At 38.8% G+C, this 16,281-nt stretch overlaps 1 protein-coding gene across 3 annotated transcripts; it reads left to right on the plus strand.

The window, feature by feature from the left end:
* The first annotated feature begins 1,305 nt into the window (after positions 1-1,305).
* On the plus strand, positions 1,306-16,030 carry slc17a6b (solute carrier family 17 member 6b). 3 transcript variants are annotated; one of them, XM_042413087.1, is made up of 13 exons: positions 1,306-1,379; positions 3,039-3,294; positions 4,199-4,317; positions 6,221-6,335; positions 8,525-8,612; positions 8,714-8,800; positions 9,225-9,367; positions 9,620-9,769; positions 10,227-10,359; positions 10,735-10,845; positions 13,029-13,156; positions 13,861-14,200; positions 14,485-16,030. In XM_042413087.1, the coding sequence occupies exons 1-12, from the start codon at positions 1,306-1,308 to the stop codon at positions 14,182-14,184; spliced, it is 1,728 nt and encodes a 575-aa protein (XP_042269021.1). In that variant the 3' UTR covers positions 14,185-14,200; positions 14,485-16,030. The 3 variants fall into 3 exon arrangements, with proteins under 3 accessions (XP_042269021.1, XP_042269017.1, XP_042269022.1); XM_042413083.1 differs by having other exon boundaries at positions 13,861-16,030; XM_042413088.1 differs by lacking the exon at positions 1,306-1,379 and having other exon boundaries at positions 3,034-3,294; positions 13,861-16,030.
* Positions 16,031-16,281: the final 251 nt, after the last annotated feature.

Here is a 16,281-nt window from a genome sequence, read left to right on the forward strand (position 1 = left end):
AAATGACAGGAAAGACACTGATCTTTACTCCCATCTCTTTTGTCAGCAAATCGCACATCTAAGATCTATATCTTGAAGTATATTCTTCTTATTATTATTATTCTTATTATTATTATTATCATCAGTGTTATTATTATTATTATTATTATTATTATTAGTAGTAGTAGTAGTAGTAGTAGTAGTATCATTATTATTATGTGTTTTACTAGCCTATTATTATTTGTCTAAATTTGGTCTGCAGAAGGACAGTTATCGGATGATATATCCTTGAAACCTCATAAAATATTCAAAAGGACTTCCAAAAATGTGTGCACGCTTCTGTGGGAAGATATGGTTGTCGAGAGGGATGAAAATATGGGAGACGCTTAAATTATTGATGGATTCCTACGTGGAGGAGCTTGTTGGAGGGAAAATCCACTCCTGCTCATTTGGTTTCCATAGCACCGCCCTCGGGAGAGCTGCAGCTTTCATATATGGGGTTACTATCCTTGTTTTTAATTATTTATTTAAGTATAAAAACCACAAATAAAATACATATCGCCTTGATTTCAATTGCATTATACCCTCGCATCCTTTTAAAATTAAATAATGCGAATTGATCTTGAGTAAAAACCTCCTCTTCCCCTTAACACCTTATGAAATAAACAGAAACAGATTCGTGTAAATACATCAGCATGTTATATTTTGACTGTGGCCTTCATTCGCGCTGAGCAGCTGGCCAGATGTTGGACGCGGAGCTGCTGTCGCTGACCTCGGTGCTGAACACGACGTCAGATGAACCTGCGCTCACCACAGGAGACACGATACAGCCTCACTCCTCTTTGATTTATTGAAGCAACTCCAAACACCCACCTCTGCTCTCTAAACTTAAGTCTTTTTTTTATTTTTCCGTCCGCTCTCTCTCTCTCTCTTTCTCTCTCTCCCTCTCTCTCTTTTGTTGTTGTTGTTGCGGAGACAGATCCATATCGCTCTACGACGCCGGGCTATCAATTTCACTCCTTTTCCTTTTTTCGTCGTGATGGCACTGTGCGTGGCTACTGTACGCCAGGCAGGAGATGAGTTGGTGGTGGATGGAGGCGCACAGCTCGTCTGATTCCCCTTTGCATGAAGGTGTAATCGCGCTTTCATTGTGAAAAACCCAGACGCGTCTGTCGGATCGCCGCCTCTCTGGACTCACATTTACCACAACTTGGTTTTGTTGTTTTCCTCGTAGCCGCTGCAGTCGGCTGTCCTGCGCCGTAACATGACGATCGATTAAGCAGTAAAATAATATTAAGAAAACAGGCCTATACATAGAAACTGGATATGGAGTCAGTGAAGACGAGAGCCGCGGCGGGGGTGAAGGAATTTGCGGGGAAGACCCTGGGTCATATGTACAGGTAAGGACGTGACATTTTTACCAGCCTGATTGGCGTTTGGTAATTTCTTGATGTTACAGTGTGACTATTTGGATGCTGTGTGTGTGTGTGTGTGTGTGTGTGTGTGTGTGTGTGTGTGTGTGTGTGTGTGTGTGTGTGTTTGTGTCTACAAGGCCACCAAAAACTGTTCTACAACTTACAGGGATCTTTATAGTCACGCCTCTAGAAGTGAGAGGAAAATTATGCAATCGTGTGTGTGTGTGTGTGTGCGTGTGTGTGTGTGTGTGTGTGTGTGTGTGTGTGTGTGTGTGTGTGTGTGTGTGTGTGTGTGTGCGTGCGTGTGTGTGTGTGTGTATGTGTGATGGTATTGGCAGGGGTTTCTTTGGAAGAACCTAAATGCCACTGGATGCGAGCGTGATGCAGGGCCTGTATGCCTGAATCTCATTAGCAGACGGATTGTACACTACAGGACGTGAAGGCCACGCGCGTATTTCTTGTTTCATTCAAAAAAAAATTTAGTGTCTCCCATATTATCTTGAAAACTAGTGACGCACATCCAATGATAAGCCGTGCTTCATAATAATTACAATCCATCTGTTTGCCTATATGATACCATACATGGATTTTTCTCTTCTGTAGACATGATCTTGCTAGTTTCTGTATCTGCAACTGAATAAATAAAAATTTGAAGCTATGTTTAGATAATTCACTTGTGAATTATCGTTAATGTATTTCAAGCGTTTGTGGGAGAACTGTTTCACAAAGTAATAAATTCCTTCAACTCTGCAGATGAAATACAAATTTCAAAAGGCCTTATGATCAGAAGAATTTTGGTTACAATGAGTCTTTCTGTAAAAACGCAGTGGATTTATATCTCCAGAGGCCTTTGATTTCACTGCAATTCATTCACTAGTTTGCATTTTATTCGATTCTTTTTCCACCATAATCAATCAGCCCTGTTGTTTTGTATTCATCATTTGCAGACACAGGGATTTAGATGTTTCGATTTTTATCATTTTATGTCCTGAATTGGGACAAACGACGCATGGTGAGTAAATGTGAGGTTCCTGAGGGGGGACAAAAAAGGAAAAAAAGACTTTGAGGAATGCCCACAGACGTGTGTCTGGAGGCTGGAGCTGCTGCTCGGTCCCGTGAATGCTAATGAGTGTGAAAGTGAGCGGGCTGCTGCAATGCGGTACCGGGACATATTCGCCTTTTTTTCAAGCTCTACATGAGAAGTGTGTTGTTTTTTTTTATTATATTGTTTTCTTCAGCGCACATACAGGTGCACATATTTGGGTTTAATTCGTTGTTTATGTCTGTTTGAGTCATCTTGACTTGAATCTCACAGATGTGATGCTCACAGTGTGAAAATCAGTAAGAAAATACAGTATAGAGGCCTCACCACTTGTGCTGCTGCATGTGGTGATTCTGCAGGAGTTACTTGTTGTGTTTTCTTCACTGAAATGATGCAAGAAATCCCAGATACTACAAACCACACGAGCTCCATAGCATCCATTTCAAATAGAATATTAATGACATAAAAATGAAAAAGGCCTCCATAGAAATATTTTCCATTGGGAGAAATTATTCGGTTTTGGGGGGGGCGTTATCTCATGTGATGTCACTTGGTTGGGGGACTGTTTGCTAGACAGTGTTGTGCTCACCTGGCTGTTGCAGGGTGGTAGAGAGGAAACAGAAAACCGGGGAGGTGATCGAGCTGACGGAGGATGGGCGTCCCCGGGAGGCCGCGGAGAAGAAACCCCCGCTGTGCGACTGCAACTGCTTCGGTCTGCCGCGCCGCTACATCATCGCCATCATGAGCGGCCTGGGCTTCTGCATCTCCTTCGGTATCCGGTGTAACCTGGGCGTGGCCATAGTGGGCATGGTCAATAACAGCACCATCCACCAGAACGGGAAGATCATCATCAAAGAGGTGTGGCAACAGCACGAGAGCACCTCCTGACGTAAAAAACGACGTAAAGCATGGCTCGAGACATGAGACACCTGATCGTTATTTTATCAAGAAAAAAAAAAGAACAAGCATGTGTAAAGGCCTACTTCCTTATTAGGCCTTATAATCATTTTAGAAATCTTGATGATCCCCAATAATCATGCTGATGAGCTTTCGCAACGTTTAAGCTGATATTTGTGAGTAAGAAACCCTTTAATAGGCCTGTAATATTTTAAATCATGCCCAAAGTGTTAATGCACAAGAGAATTCGTCATATATTATAATGTCAAATAACCTATGTAGTATTTTTTGGATAATACATCATGTAATTTTAAAAAAAGACTGAAAGTCAAATGCATCTCTGTATCCTGCGTGTATAGTTTTAAACGTGTAGAAATGTAAGTAATTGACTTTATTCTAAAATCAACATTTCCTTGACAGCAATATTTGCATAAAGGTCCAGTATGTGCTAAATTAAAAGAGACATACATTTTAAAATGATGTATCTATATGTGAATTCACAGCCTATATATATTTAGGTATATATGTGATTTTTTGCATTTAGGCCAAATATTCGTCATCTAATCGTCTTGCCTGCACAGCTTCACGTTGGTTGAAAAAAAAACTCTGACAGATCATGTCCATGATGTTGGTGAACAGATCAATGTTGGACTGGATCGAATTAAAACGTTTCAGGCCTTTCAATAATACTAATCAGGCCGTCACGTTTAAATCCTTCTACTCAGAAAAGTACATATTTTTTCGTTAATTTCTTCAATGATATTGAAGAGAAAGAGAAAGAAATGTCTAGCCTCCAGCAGAGGTCATTTATTAATATTCAGCGTCTGTGTTTGCTCGTTTTTATTGGTTTTATTTTCCCCATTAGAAAGCCAAGTTCAACTGGGATCCAGAGACGGTGGGAATGATTCACGGATCTTTTTTCTGGGGCTACATTGTGACGCAAATCCCGGGAGGATACATATCCTCCAGACTGGCAGCAAACAGGTAGGCGGCACTCCCCATGAATTACCATAAATACAGCGCAGACACATTCATTTGGCGGAGGAAGCAATGTGATTTTTATGATTTTTGTTTATTAAACTGAACAGTTGGCCTGATCTCCCCTCCCTCCCCCCTTCTCTCCTCCTTTATTGTTTCATTTCTTCGACATTTATGAAATAGATAGGAATCGAAAACGAACACAGACATCCCAATAAATTCAGTTAACAATATTTAAAAAAACCCAAAACAACGCCAAGGCCAGAAATGAAAAAAATGGCGTCATGATTGTCTGAATTATGAACTGAACGAACAATACACAGTTATAGTGTGAGTATATATCAGTGCATAAAGGCAGCAGCAGGCGGTTTATGGCTGATCAGCTGCTCTGAAGTGATGCAGAGCTGCAGGCAGGGCGCCGGGCTGGCAGGCCTGCAGCTCCCGGTGTCAGGGCTTTCTGCCACCTGTTAATGAGCTCCCTGGGGGGAGCCGGGTCTAATCTGTCGCTCTCTCGGGGCATGGAGACCAGACCCTGTCTTGTCGCCAAAAGGCTTTTATTCACACGAGCATTGCCAAAGCGACACACATTATCATTACGTTATATTACATATAGCCTGCTTCAATATGAATATGATGGCGCACATTTTGGGGATAAAATGTTGTAGGATGTGTGTGGACATAAATTGCTTTGTTAATCATTTTAGTAGCAAAAATGAACATGTATGGAGGCAAAATGGTTTACAGGCCTCAGTCTTGATTTCGCAATGACAGTAAACGTTTTCTAAATTTAAAATAGCAAAATAATTATTGGGGCCTATATTTTTTTTAAAAAAAAAAGGCTCTATTGCAGCATGGATTTACTCGCTATAGACAGTTTATATCAAGTCCAGGCCAACCTACTGCAAAAAAAAAAAACAAAAAAAAACATGTTTGTCCGTCCTCGTGCTGTTGATTGACACGAGGATGTAATCGAATCAATTGGTCTCGTGCCCAACAGTAGTCTCAACCGGATTAGGGCGTGCCCCCCGCGTGCAGATGAGAGGGGCGGGAGGACGTGACAGAAATGGGAAATAGCTCCGTGTTTATGGATGGTTTCTTCCACTAGATCAGCTGCTCCCGCACGATTAAGAAAAAAAACAACAACAAAAAAACAAAAACCGCTAAATATAACGTTCTTCGTTTATTCCAATTTTAACAACAAGAACAAAGACGAAACCTTATCCAGTTTACCAGGCTGAAGCTAATAATAAACAATGGCGAGGCGTGTTAATGAAAGTTATTGTAAAATATTGTAATGTAAAAAAATCAATAAAATTCGTAACTATTTGCATCGATTTCAATGTCAAATTAAAATGAAATATGTTTATTATTCATGAAAAACGTATTTCATGAAAACCAGTTAGAGCAAATGGTTGCTAAGCGACAGATATGTGAATGGTGACGGGGCGTTGCTGCGTGAAATATTAATTTCCCCGACGTCACTGGCTCTGGGCCAATCAGAACCGAGGAGGACACGAAATACGAACATATGTGCAATGATGATTAAACTGCACAGATAATTCAAGTGTGACGGCAGATTTGCGTTCAATCTAAAGGAAACAGTAAACAAAAACGCGACTTTGAAAGGCCTTTTAATGTAAACAACAAATCGAATATGTTTCATGGATGTTTTTACTGTAAAGTGTTTTAAAAACCACTTATTAGGCCTACAATAATGTTTTAAAAAAGGGAAAGGTATATTTAATATTTAATAATTAATATTCTAATGTAATATTTCAAGGCACTGTTTCTACTCACTATGGCACAAAGCAAAAAAAAAATGTCATACGTTAAGTTGACATTAAATAATTATGATGGGAGTTGCTCTATATAAAATGTTATATTTCAAATACATTTCTATCATTTTCAGGGTGTTTGGTGCAGCCATTGTCCTAACATCGACTCTCAACATGTTCATTCCTTCGGCTGCCCGAGTCCATTATGGGTGTGTCATTTTTGTCAGGATATTACAAGGACTGGTGGAGGTAAGAGTAGAGATTCCCCCCACATCAACACCCAAAAGCATCCTGTGGAAGAGAAAATTTTAACATTTTAAGGTGTATTACAACATTTTTTTGAGTCTTTGTCCTCTCTAATAAATTTAGTGTGTGATAAATTTAATGTATTCATGAATACATGTAAAGTATTTAAAGTATTCTTACCATTAATAGACCATAAAGGTGAGCTAGTGCTTAATAGCTATGAATAACAACACTATACTGTAGACTATAAATACAAAGGGACTTCCTACAATCTTTACACAATGAGAAAGCAAAGGAAAGACTATAACATGCATTGGATATTCATCCTGTGGAAATCTGAGACGGGCTGTATTGATCCAGTCCACTACAGTTGAGTGTTTGTGGGATAGTCCAGCTTTTCCTGTCACACTTTGTCTCCAGGATACACAACAGCAAAGTGCTGGTATACAGATACATGAAAAGGGTAATGTTGATATGCAAAAGCACATTAATCCTCTGGCTTTGTAGTGAAACATGACACACAAATATCTGTCAAATGTATATTGTAGCTGATATGCTGATGATCTGTTGTTATGGTGAAGAATAGGCTACAGAAGTCTGACGCTAGTGGTTTTATTGCATAAACACATTATATACTGTATGCACATATTACAGAAATAATCAAATGTGAAGGTAAAGTTGTTGGTGGGCATCGTGTGTCTAATTAGAAAATTGTTTTTTAGGAGGTGGGTGAGGCCATGATGGTTAATCAGTAGGCTAGCATCAGATCTTTAATGAAGGTTTAATGATAGTTTTTATACATTTTGAGGAGAATAAATGAAATTAATCTAATATTATACTCTCAATATTTCATCCCCCACAAGAGCATATAGGCAAAGCACCGCTCTCCTAAGAAAGTCGATACAGATTGTGTTTTGCGTCTGCACAGTTTGTTCAAATTAGTGGCTGATGAACATTTAATAGCTGCAGGGCTGCTTTGCTCCATGAACAGCTCATCAGGTCCTCTTTGCTCATGGCACTGTGCAATTTGTTCATGTTAATTACACAGGTGAAAATGTTAATATTTGTTAGTTATTATCTCAGATATCTGTTGGTTCATGACTAAAAGGACATTCCCTTGTAGAGTGTTTGTACATCCTCAAAAGCTCAAAGTCACCCAGTAATACAACTTGCAAGGTAGTAGAGCATTTGGGTAAATTTCACTTGTGGTGACTAAAAGCATTGTACTCCACTTTATATTGCTTGACATAAATGCATACAGTAAAATGTTTATATTTATATTTGCTATTGGGTTTTTGAGCCATTATTCACTGACACAATACAGTGTTGGATCCATCAAAAACGGGTGCAAAGTAATGCATGTACAGGACCTATAATAAATTAATTGTACAAAACTGCAATATATATTTTTATGTTTAAACATTAGAAGGTTGGATTTGAAGCATTGTGCTTCAGGGAATCAATCCCTGTAATGGCTCCTAGGACGCCACAAATGGCTGACATGGGGCATTGACCATGTTCATGATACATTTCCCAAACACACCGTGTCTATCAGGAAGAACATTCCCAGTTTAAAGTATAGGTTCACAATTTTTCAAGTCTAACAACATTCAGGTGACCAAATGAACAATGAACAGGTTTTGCTTACTGTGATCGTTCCTCCTGTTCACACTGACCATTAGAAGATCTTCTCTAAATGTGCTTACAATGTAAGTAATGGACAAACTCCACACTCCTCATTTGGGCAAAAATGTATTTGAAAGGTTACCTGAAGATAATATGAGGCTCCAGTCATCTGAGTTAGTCAAATAAAGTGGATATCCTCCACAGTCAGTCTTTTTAGTAAAAAAAATCCCTCTTTGTGTCTTGACAGACAATGTTTTCCTGTTCAGCTGCAGCGGAAGGGTCGTAACAAAAACAGGGATTGTAATGGAAATTTTCAAATACATTTTTGCACAGAAAGAGGCTTGTGGATTTTGTCCTCCATCACTTACATTGAAAGTACATTATGAAGGGATCTTCTAATGTTCAGTATGAACAGGAGGAATGATTACAGCAAGAAAAACATGTGTCTATGTTCATTTGGGCATTTGACTATTGTTTTAGGACAGACTTGAAAAATTGTGAACCTATCCCTTAACTCATATCTCTTTAACATAAATTAATACAGACTGATGCTCTGTGATGTTTAGGGAGTCACCTACCCAGCTTGTCATGGCATCTGGAGTAAGTGGGCTCCTCCGCTGGAAAGGAGTCGTCTGGCCACCATCTCTTTCTGTGGTAAATATTCATTTTTCATGCGATTGGCTTTCATAGATTTATTTAAGATGCCTGAGGTCAACAACATGTTTCCCTTCAACTGCTTTGTCTCTGTTTCTCAGGCTCTTATGCTGGTGCTGTGATTGCGATGCCTCTGGCTGGGATCCTGGTTCAGTATTCAGGCTGGTCCTCAGTCTTCTACGTCTACGGTAAGATTGATTGATGAGGGTTTGCATGTGATAAGTATGTGTATTGTTTAGTATACCCAAGAGAATAATTCTGTGTTGACATGATTATAAAGGAGTATAAATGTCTTGAAATATGTTTTGGTTAAGTGTTTTGAAGCTTAAGAGTTTGACTGTCAGAGAGTCCAGTGAAAGTCAAATGGATTTATCCCGGCAGACTGCGTATTGATTTCCTCCCCCTGATGTTTTGGTGTGTCAATAAATAACCCCCCATCTTTTTCTCTGGACTGGATGCAGTTAGCCTTCCTGTCTGGGTTTTATTCTCTCAGGCATTTTGGAAAGATCAGGCTGCCAAACACATACTGTGTGCATACTGCTGAGGTCAGAATTGATGCAGCACATCTGCAATTATTTAAAATCGCGACTTCTATCTGTCTGTGATATGCAGGGTGCTTCGGCATATTATGGTACATGTTCTGGATCTTAGTGTCTTACGAGAGCCCTGCTGAACATCCGACCATCACTGATGAGGAGCGCTGCTACATTGAGGAGAGTATTGGAGAGAGTGCCATGCTAATGGGTCCTACTGAGGTGAGGGGAAAAAGTAACAACTAGCCAACAAATATAATTTACTTCACCCAGTACTCTTTGTTTTTAAATCCCCTGCGTTATAGAGGATACCAAGCTACAGTTTCATCAACCATTTAAAGCCAAAACATAAAGCCATTAAATTAGATATTGTGATCTGAGAAAAGGTCACTTCCATTCAAATCTCCATCACTTCATACTTTTATCATACTCCGCTATAAAAAATAAATGTATTGTGATTATTATTATTATTAGAAATTCAAGACCCCCTGGAGGAAATTCTTCACCTCAATGCCTGTCTATGCAATCATCGTGGCCAACTTCTGCAGGAGCTGGACGTTTTACCTGCTGCTCATCAGCCAGCCTGCATACTTTGAGGAAGTGTTTGGCTTTGAGATAAGTAAGGTGGGTCTACATCAACAGTTATGTGGTTTATAAACAATGTGTTCAAATGCAATGGAAAAAAACCCACTCAAATACACAACTATGGTTGCTAGAGGTTTTCGGGCATGTGACATTTTGCTCTTGGACTGAATCGCTAGCAAAATCAATGGCGGTTCAACTGTTGGCCTGTGGGTATTTCTCATGAACTGATACATTACGTAACAAGGCATGATGAAAAAAGTTTTGATGTCACAAATTATTTGACAATGATAGAAACAATCAGATCTGTTGCCAACAGCAGGATAAGAAAACCAGTGAATACATCAAATGGCAACTTTTCTGTTTGATAGTGTTTTAACTCCTTTAAAAGCAGAGAAAATAAAACAAAAGACATCATTAAACTAGCAATATTTGAAGTCTAATAGAAAATATATTGCAATTACACCTGATTTGGTTGGTTTCCTGTATGTGGCTTTAGGTCGGCATAGTGTCTGCCCTGCCCCATTTGGTGATGACCATTATTGTGCCCATCGGCGGCCAACTGGCCGACTACCTGCGCAGCAAGAACATCCTGTCAACTACCAATGTCAGGAAAATCATGAACTGTGGAGGTGAGAAGTCTGAGCTGAGGATGAAATATAATTTTCCACACCTCTCTCTGCACAGCAGCAGGGTGTTGCGGTCACGGTGTTAGATCCATATTGTTTATTTTTTTAGCTGGTCTTCGCCACATGGTGACCAGACGGGCTAAAGTCGAGATAGTTGCATTTGTATTTTTGTAAAAATCTATCTGTTCAATACTTGTACACAAGTTGCCTCACTAATGTTGACTGTGCATTGATTTCATATCTGTCACTTATGTAATTGAGTGCAGACCGTGTATCATGCTTAATTCAATTGGCACTGTGATGGCCAACAGCCCGTGGGCTTTGTGTATTTCTGTGTGTGTATGTGTGTATGTGTGACCTGCTGTCTGTCTCTGTTAGGATTTGGCATGGAGGCCACATTGCTGCTGGTGGTAGGATATTCCCACAGCAAAGGGGTGGCAATATCCTTCCTGGTGCTGGCAGTGGGCTTCAGTGGATTTGCTATATCAGGTTAGTAGAAGTAAAACATATTTTATAGTCTCTCAACCATAAATATAGTTTATATACAATTTAGCGTATTATATTCTGTAGTTGAAATCTAGTTGGATTTAATTGTGTGGTTTACTATAGTTTTCACTACAGAAGAGTTAATGGATTTGGTGTCTAAGAGAAGGATAAATCACATTTGAAGTGAATAAGGATGTGAATGTGTAGAACATCTTTCACAAAACCAGTAGTTTTTTTAGTAGTTAGTAATTTGTAAGGAAAGCAAGCAATGACATTCAAAAGTATAGTTAAAGGTACAGTGTGTAGAATCTAGTGGCATCTAATTCAACAGACTTGGCAGAAATGGAATATAATATATGTTTTCATTAGCGTATAATCACCTGAAAATAAGAATCGTTGTGTTTTCGTTATCTTAGACTTATATCTACATAGGGAGCGGGTCCTCCACAGAGCCTGCCGTGTTGCACTGCCATGTTTCTACAGAAGCCCAAAATGGACAAACCAAACACTGTCTCTAGAGAAGGCCTTTCACACTTTTCATGAGTTTTGCAGCCAAAGTAGCTTCTCCTACAAGCTTGGAAGGGGAGGGTGAGGGGGAGGGGTATTCAGTGGGTTGCAATCTGCAACCTCACCACTAGATGTTACTAAATCCTACACACTGGTCCTTTAAATAGTTTGACATTTTGACAGGCTTTAGATGAGAATGTTGATACCACTCTCAAATCTGTCCAGTAAATATGAAGCTAGAGCCAAGAGATAGTTAGCTTAGCTTAGCATAAATCACTGGAAACAAGACCTTCTGTCTGAAGGTAAAAAAAACAAAAACAAAAAACATCCAGTTGTGATTTTAACATGCAGTTACATGCCAGACTAGTTCTTGGCAGATAGCAGCAAAATTTATAGTCCAGCACCTTTTGACCTTTGGACAGAGCCAGGTTAGCTGTTTCTCCCTGCTTCCAGTCTTTATGCTAAGCTAGGCTAACTTAACTAGGCTAGCTAGCAGTCTGTAGCTTCATATTTAGCGTATCAATCTTCTCATCTAACTCTCTGCAAGAAAGTGAACAGGCGAATTTTCCAAAATGTCAAAGTTTTACTTTAATGTAGTAGTTGATAGCAGCCTTTACCTCCACTGGTAATATTGGTCTATAATATTTAACCACTGCCTCTTGGGTATTCATCAAAATTGTTTTTCAGTTCCTTTTTTTCCAGTCACAAAATTACAAAGTTTGTGGAGAACCTAAATTGTTTTGTGTTGTTTGGTTTGGATTCTGGTTCAGATTGATACAGCATAAGGAAATAGAAAACATTATACCCTAAAAAAAATAGATTGCTTTGTTTGCATGCCATCCTCTGATCATCCAAGACTGGATAGTAAAACTGTATTTAACTGTATTAAATCTGTATTTTCTGTCCAGACTCTTTGGCAGGCTGCTATAAGGGAGGGAATCGTAAAACATGGTTGCAATGTATTTGAAATTAAACACAATTTTGATGAACATCCCAGTTTCATCTGATAATATGATATTGCAGATGATGTAGATTTCTATTAAATTTTGTACTACTGACACTTTAATGCTTTTATTTTCTGTGAATTTACATTTACAACAACTTCCAATAGCCATCCAGATAACACCAGTATTGCATTTAATCAATTATTATGGCCGTGTAGCTACAAACTTCATCAGAGGGATATGAGATTTTATTTTTTGAACTTTTACACGAAATGGCAAATGAACCTGTAAGCCTTCTTCAGCCATTCAATCAACAGATCCTTTCATGTTAATGCTTAGTTACAGGGGATGCAGAGGTCTGTGACTGCATGAGTGCAAAATCAGATTCTTGCCTGTTGTTCTTGAGCCTTCTCCTGGAGTGTTTAATAATTCAGTACTAGCTGTCTCGGGGGGATTTGCCAGGCAGGCACCGCACAGCAGCCAGCGAGGACTATTACTCATTCAGCCAGTCAGGGTGGGGGAGGATGTGTGGCGAGTTGCGGACTGCCTATATCTGCAACAAGATGGTCACCATTTGTGCAGCTTTCATCTACAACTGTGTCCTTTTTCTGTTTCTTTTGATACATATTTTCACAGTATTTCCCTCCATTTGAATCTGGTTACCAAAACTCACAAAGATGAAAATATGTCAGCTATATTTTCATTTTTTAAACTTTTTTTTTTTTGCTTTATCAGGCTTCAATGTCAATCACTTGGATATTGCTCCTCGCTATGCCAGCATCCTCATGGGCATCTCCAACGGTGTGGGTACCCTGTCTGGGATGGTGTGTCCACTGATTGTTGGTGCTATGACAAAAAACAAGGTAAGGGCTTTTCCCATCAGACTCCAAACATGGCAGTAAATAAAACACTTTCATTTCATATATAGGAAATATAAAGCAAATTGATCAATCAAAACATTTTTTGGTCTCAGCTGCACTTTTGTCTGTTCAAGTAATGGCCACATCTATGTTGAATATAACTGACACAGTAATACATTTATAGCTTAAAAAACAGACACGGAAGGTTTAATAATATCTGAAAATGATGTATTACTAATACTCATGGCAGATTATAAAAGGTTGTTAAAGTGACAGATTAAGTGATACTAAATGTTGTACAGTAAGTATATAGAAGTATTTACTATTCAAAAATTCCTGTAGCCACTGATGTATAGTTGTGTTAGAGTTTTTGTTTCTCCTGTGACTTTCATGTTTTTTAAATCACCTCATCTCACACTGTCTGATAGTATCACATATATTCCTTATCAGCCTATTCATTCAAATTCAAGACTCCTTGAAAATATCCTTGACATCTTGAGCATCATTTTATACATATTTCCCCAAAAGTCAGCTTGATGCATCTTTGGAAACTTTGGGATCTCTACTAGAATTTTAAAATTAAGTTTTTATGGATTTGAGCAATGTTTGGCTGCACAGCAGAGGTTTCTAATGACTGACTGACTGGCAGACTGATGCTTGTTAAGGGTTTAGAAACAACACTTTCTTTCCTCATCCTTCCTCCTCAGACTCGAGAGGAGTGGCAGTATGTGTTCCTAATTGCCTCCATGGTGCATTATGGGGGTGTGGTGTTCTACGGCCTCTTTGCATCAGGAGAAAAACAGCCGTGGGCCGACCCCGAACTGACCAGCGAGGAGAAGTGCGGCTTCATTGACGAGGACGAGCTAGCAGAAGAGACAGGCGACATCACTCAAAATTATGGCAAGTCGTACGGCGCCACCACGCAGGTGAATGGCGGCTGGGCTGCCGGCTGGGAGAAGACGGAGGAGTATGTCCAGGAAGAAGCACAGGGAGGAGGCTATGGATACAGGCAGGATGAGGGATACTCTTAGACCAAACATTTCTTGAGTATGCATCAGTTTAGTCATAAAAAATATCAACAAATGAGAAACAAGAAAAAGAGCTACAATCCATCGTTGTATTGTTTGCACAAATTCTAAAAAATCTAAAAAAGTATCAACTTAATGTAAAAATTACTAAAATATATAAAAATCACTAAAAGATATTTGATTAATAGAGGTGTAACACATATCAAATTGGCAGTCTGTAAATGTATTATTATGCATATTGATGATAGATATATTTATTTGGAGTGCAATCGTGTGTAAACGTAAACATTTTCATCCCATCAGCCGAGGCTTCCTGACTACACTGAAGCCTTGATGGTTACAGAGAAGCAGCCCATCAGAACCAACCCCTTATTTATCAAATTAACTGGTTCTTGTTACAGTACAACGTCCGACAAGCCAGCCATTACAGTGTATAAACATGTCACTGCACAGCATTGTGAACAGAAACTAGACACTCTGTTGATATAGATTGTACTGTATCTCTCCTGAATGCACTCAGAGTAGTGTGTCCTTTAAATGCACAATATGATTGTTTTTTTTTTCTTATCACTGGCTTCTGTGTGTGTAAATCTAAGTCCTTAACATGTAGGTGACTTGGTGTAGAGATTTGACGAGTGGCATAGTGATGACTGTATAAAAGGTTAAAAAAAAATGTCTTAAAAATGTTTGCTACATGTCATTTTGTAACACGGTACCTCTGCAGCTGAGAGTATGATTTTAGCATTTGTAGCCCAACACATCTCAGCAGTGTAGTGCAGGAGTAAAGCCATTTTCATGATTACTGTCAAGCCACTAAAAGCATTTGTTGAAAGATTTGTCTCAGATAAAACATATATGACAGAGATAACTACAGGTGCACAAAGTAAAGATCTATAAGAGTTTACAGATTAAATGTTGTTAGACCAAGAGAGTATCAGAGTCTTAATATATTAGAGCAGCACACCTAATGATGTTTTATGAGAGAAAAACATACAGAATATATAAAATAGTGGTATATAAAAATATGGGCAAAGGTATAAGGGAGTAATTTCTAGTTCACATGTTCAAACTATATGAAGATGAATTTAAAATGTCACATGACATGGTAGAAGAGAAGTATTTGAATGTTTACAGATATCAATACTTGGCGTAAAGTTCACCAAAATGGAAGATTTCTACGTATAGTTCTAGAGAAGATACAGTAGGAGAGGCAATCACAGACATGTGCAATTTGGACAAACTGCCATTTGTCCATTTTCATTTCAGAATGGAAGTGAGATGATGATTAAATGAACTATAATGTATATACCTATGAGAATCTGGCAATGAAAAGTTTTTCAGGCTCCTGAGTACAAAATAGTCTGCCTCTAGAATCAGTTTCGTCCTCATTCTGCACTTACACTGACAAGGTCTGAAGGGGGCCAAGTTTGTTTCATTTTTCACTTGTCTGTGGAGATCGTACGTCAGCACTTCACAATATAGATGTGTGTGGATGTGTATTTATGCATGGAACAAAATGAAATTTGTAGTATGTCTTTTTTTTTTTAATTGTTCCTTTTAGATTTCTTTCACACTTATTTGTCTTTGTCTCAGAAACTGTTACTGATGCTTCAATTTCTTTGCACAATTAACCAAAGCTGAAGAGCAGAGCTGGGTTTTAGCTGGAAGTCAGATGATTTTTTTAAGGTAGTACAGCCCATCAGCAGTGAGGTTCCAGTCTGGACCCCCTCTACCCCCCAAGTGTGCAGGTAGCACCAAACATTACTCAGTGTACAAAGCAATAAATCCATAGTAACAGTTCTGGTCAAATGTCAAACATCATGAATCATCATGAACAGTCATTATGTAACTGTTTTTTATGCATTTGTTCAAAAGTCGTGTTTTTTGTGATAACAAATGTAGAAAATAAACACTAATACTTGTAAAGAAAAAAACAGAAATATATGTATAAAAATATAGTAATAGAGTCCAACACAAACGTCTTTGACAATAAGAAAATGCAAGGAGTTTGTGACGGGGCTGCTCACCAGATGAGAATGATAAACTGAGCTCCGTTAAAATCGGACGCTCTTCTTCTTCATGTCTCTGTTTTTGTTTAAA

This window comes from Thunnus maccoyii, chromosome 1 (genome assembly GCF_910596095.1).
Source record: "Thunnus maccoyii chromosome 1, fThuMac1.1, whole genome shotgun sequence".
Taxonomy (NCBI): Eukaryota; Metazoa; Chordata; class Actinopteri; order Scombriformes; family Scombridae; genus Thunnus; species Thunnus maccoyii.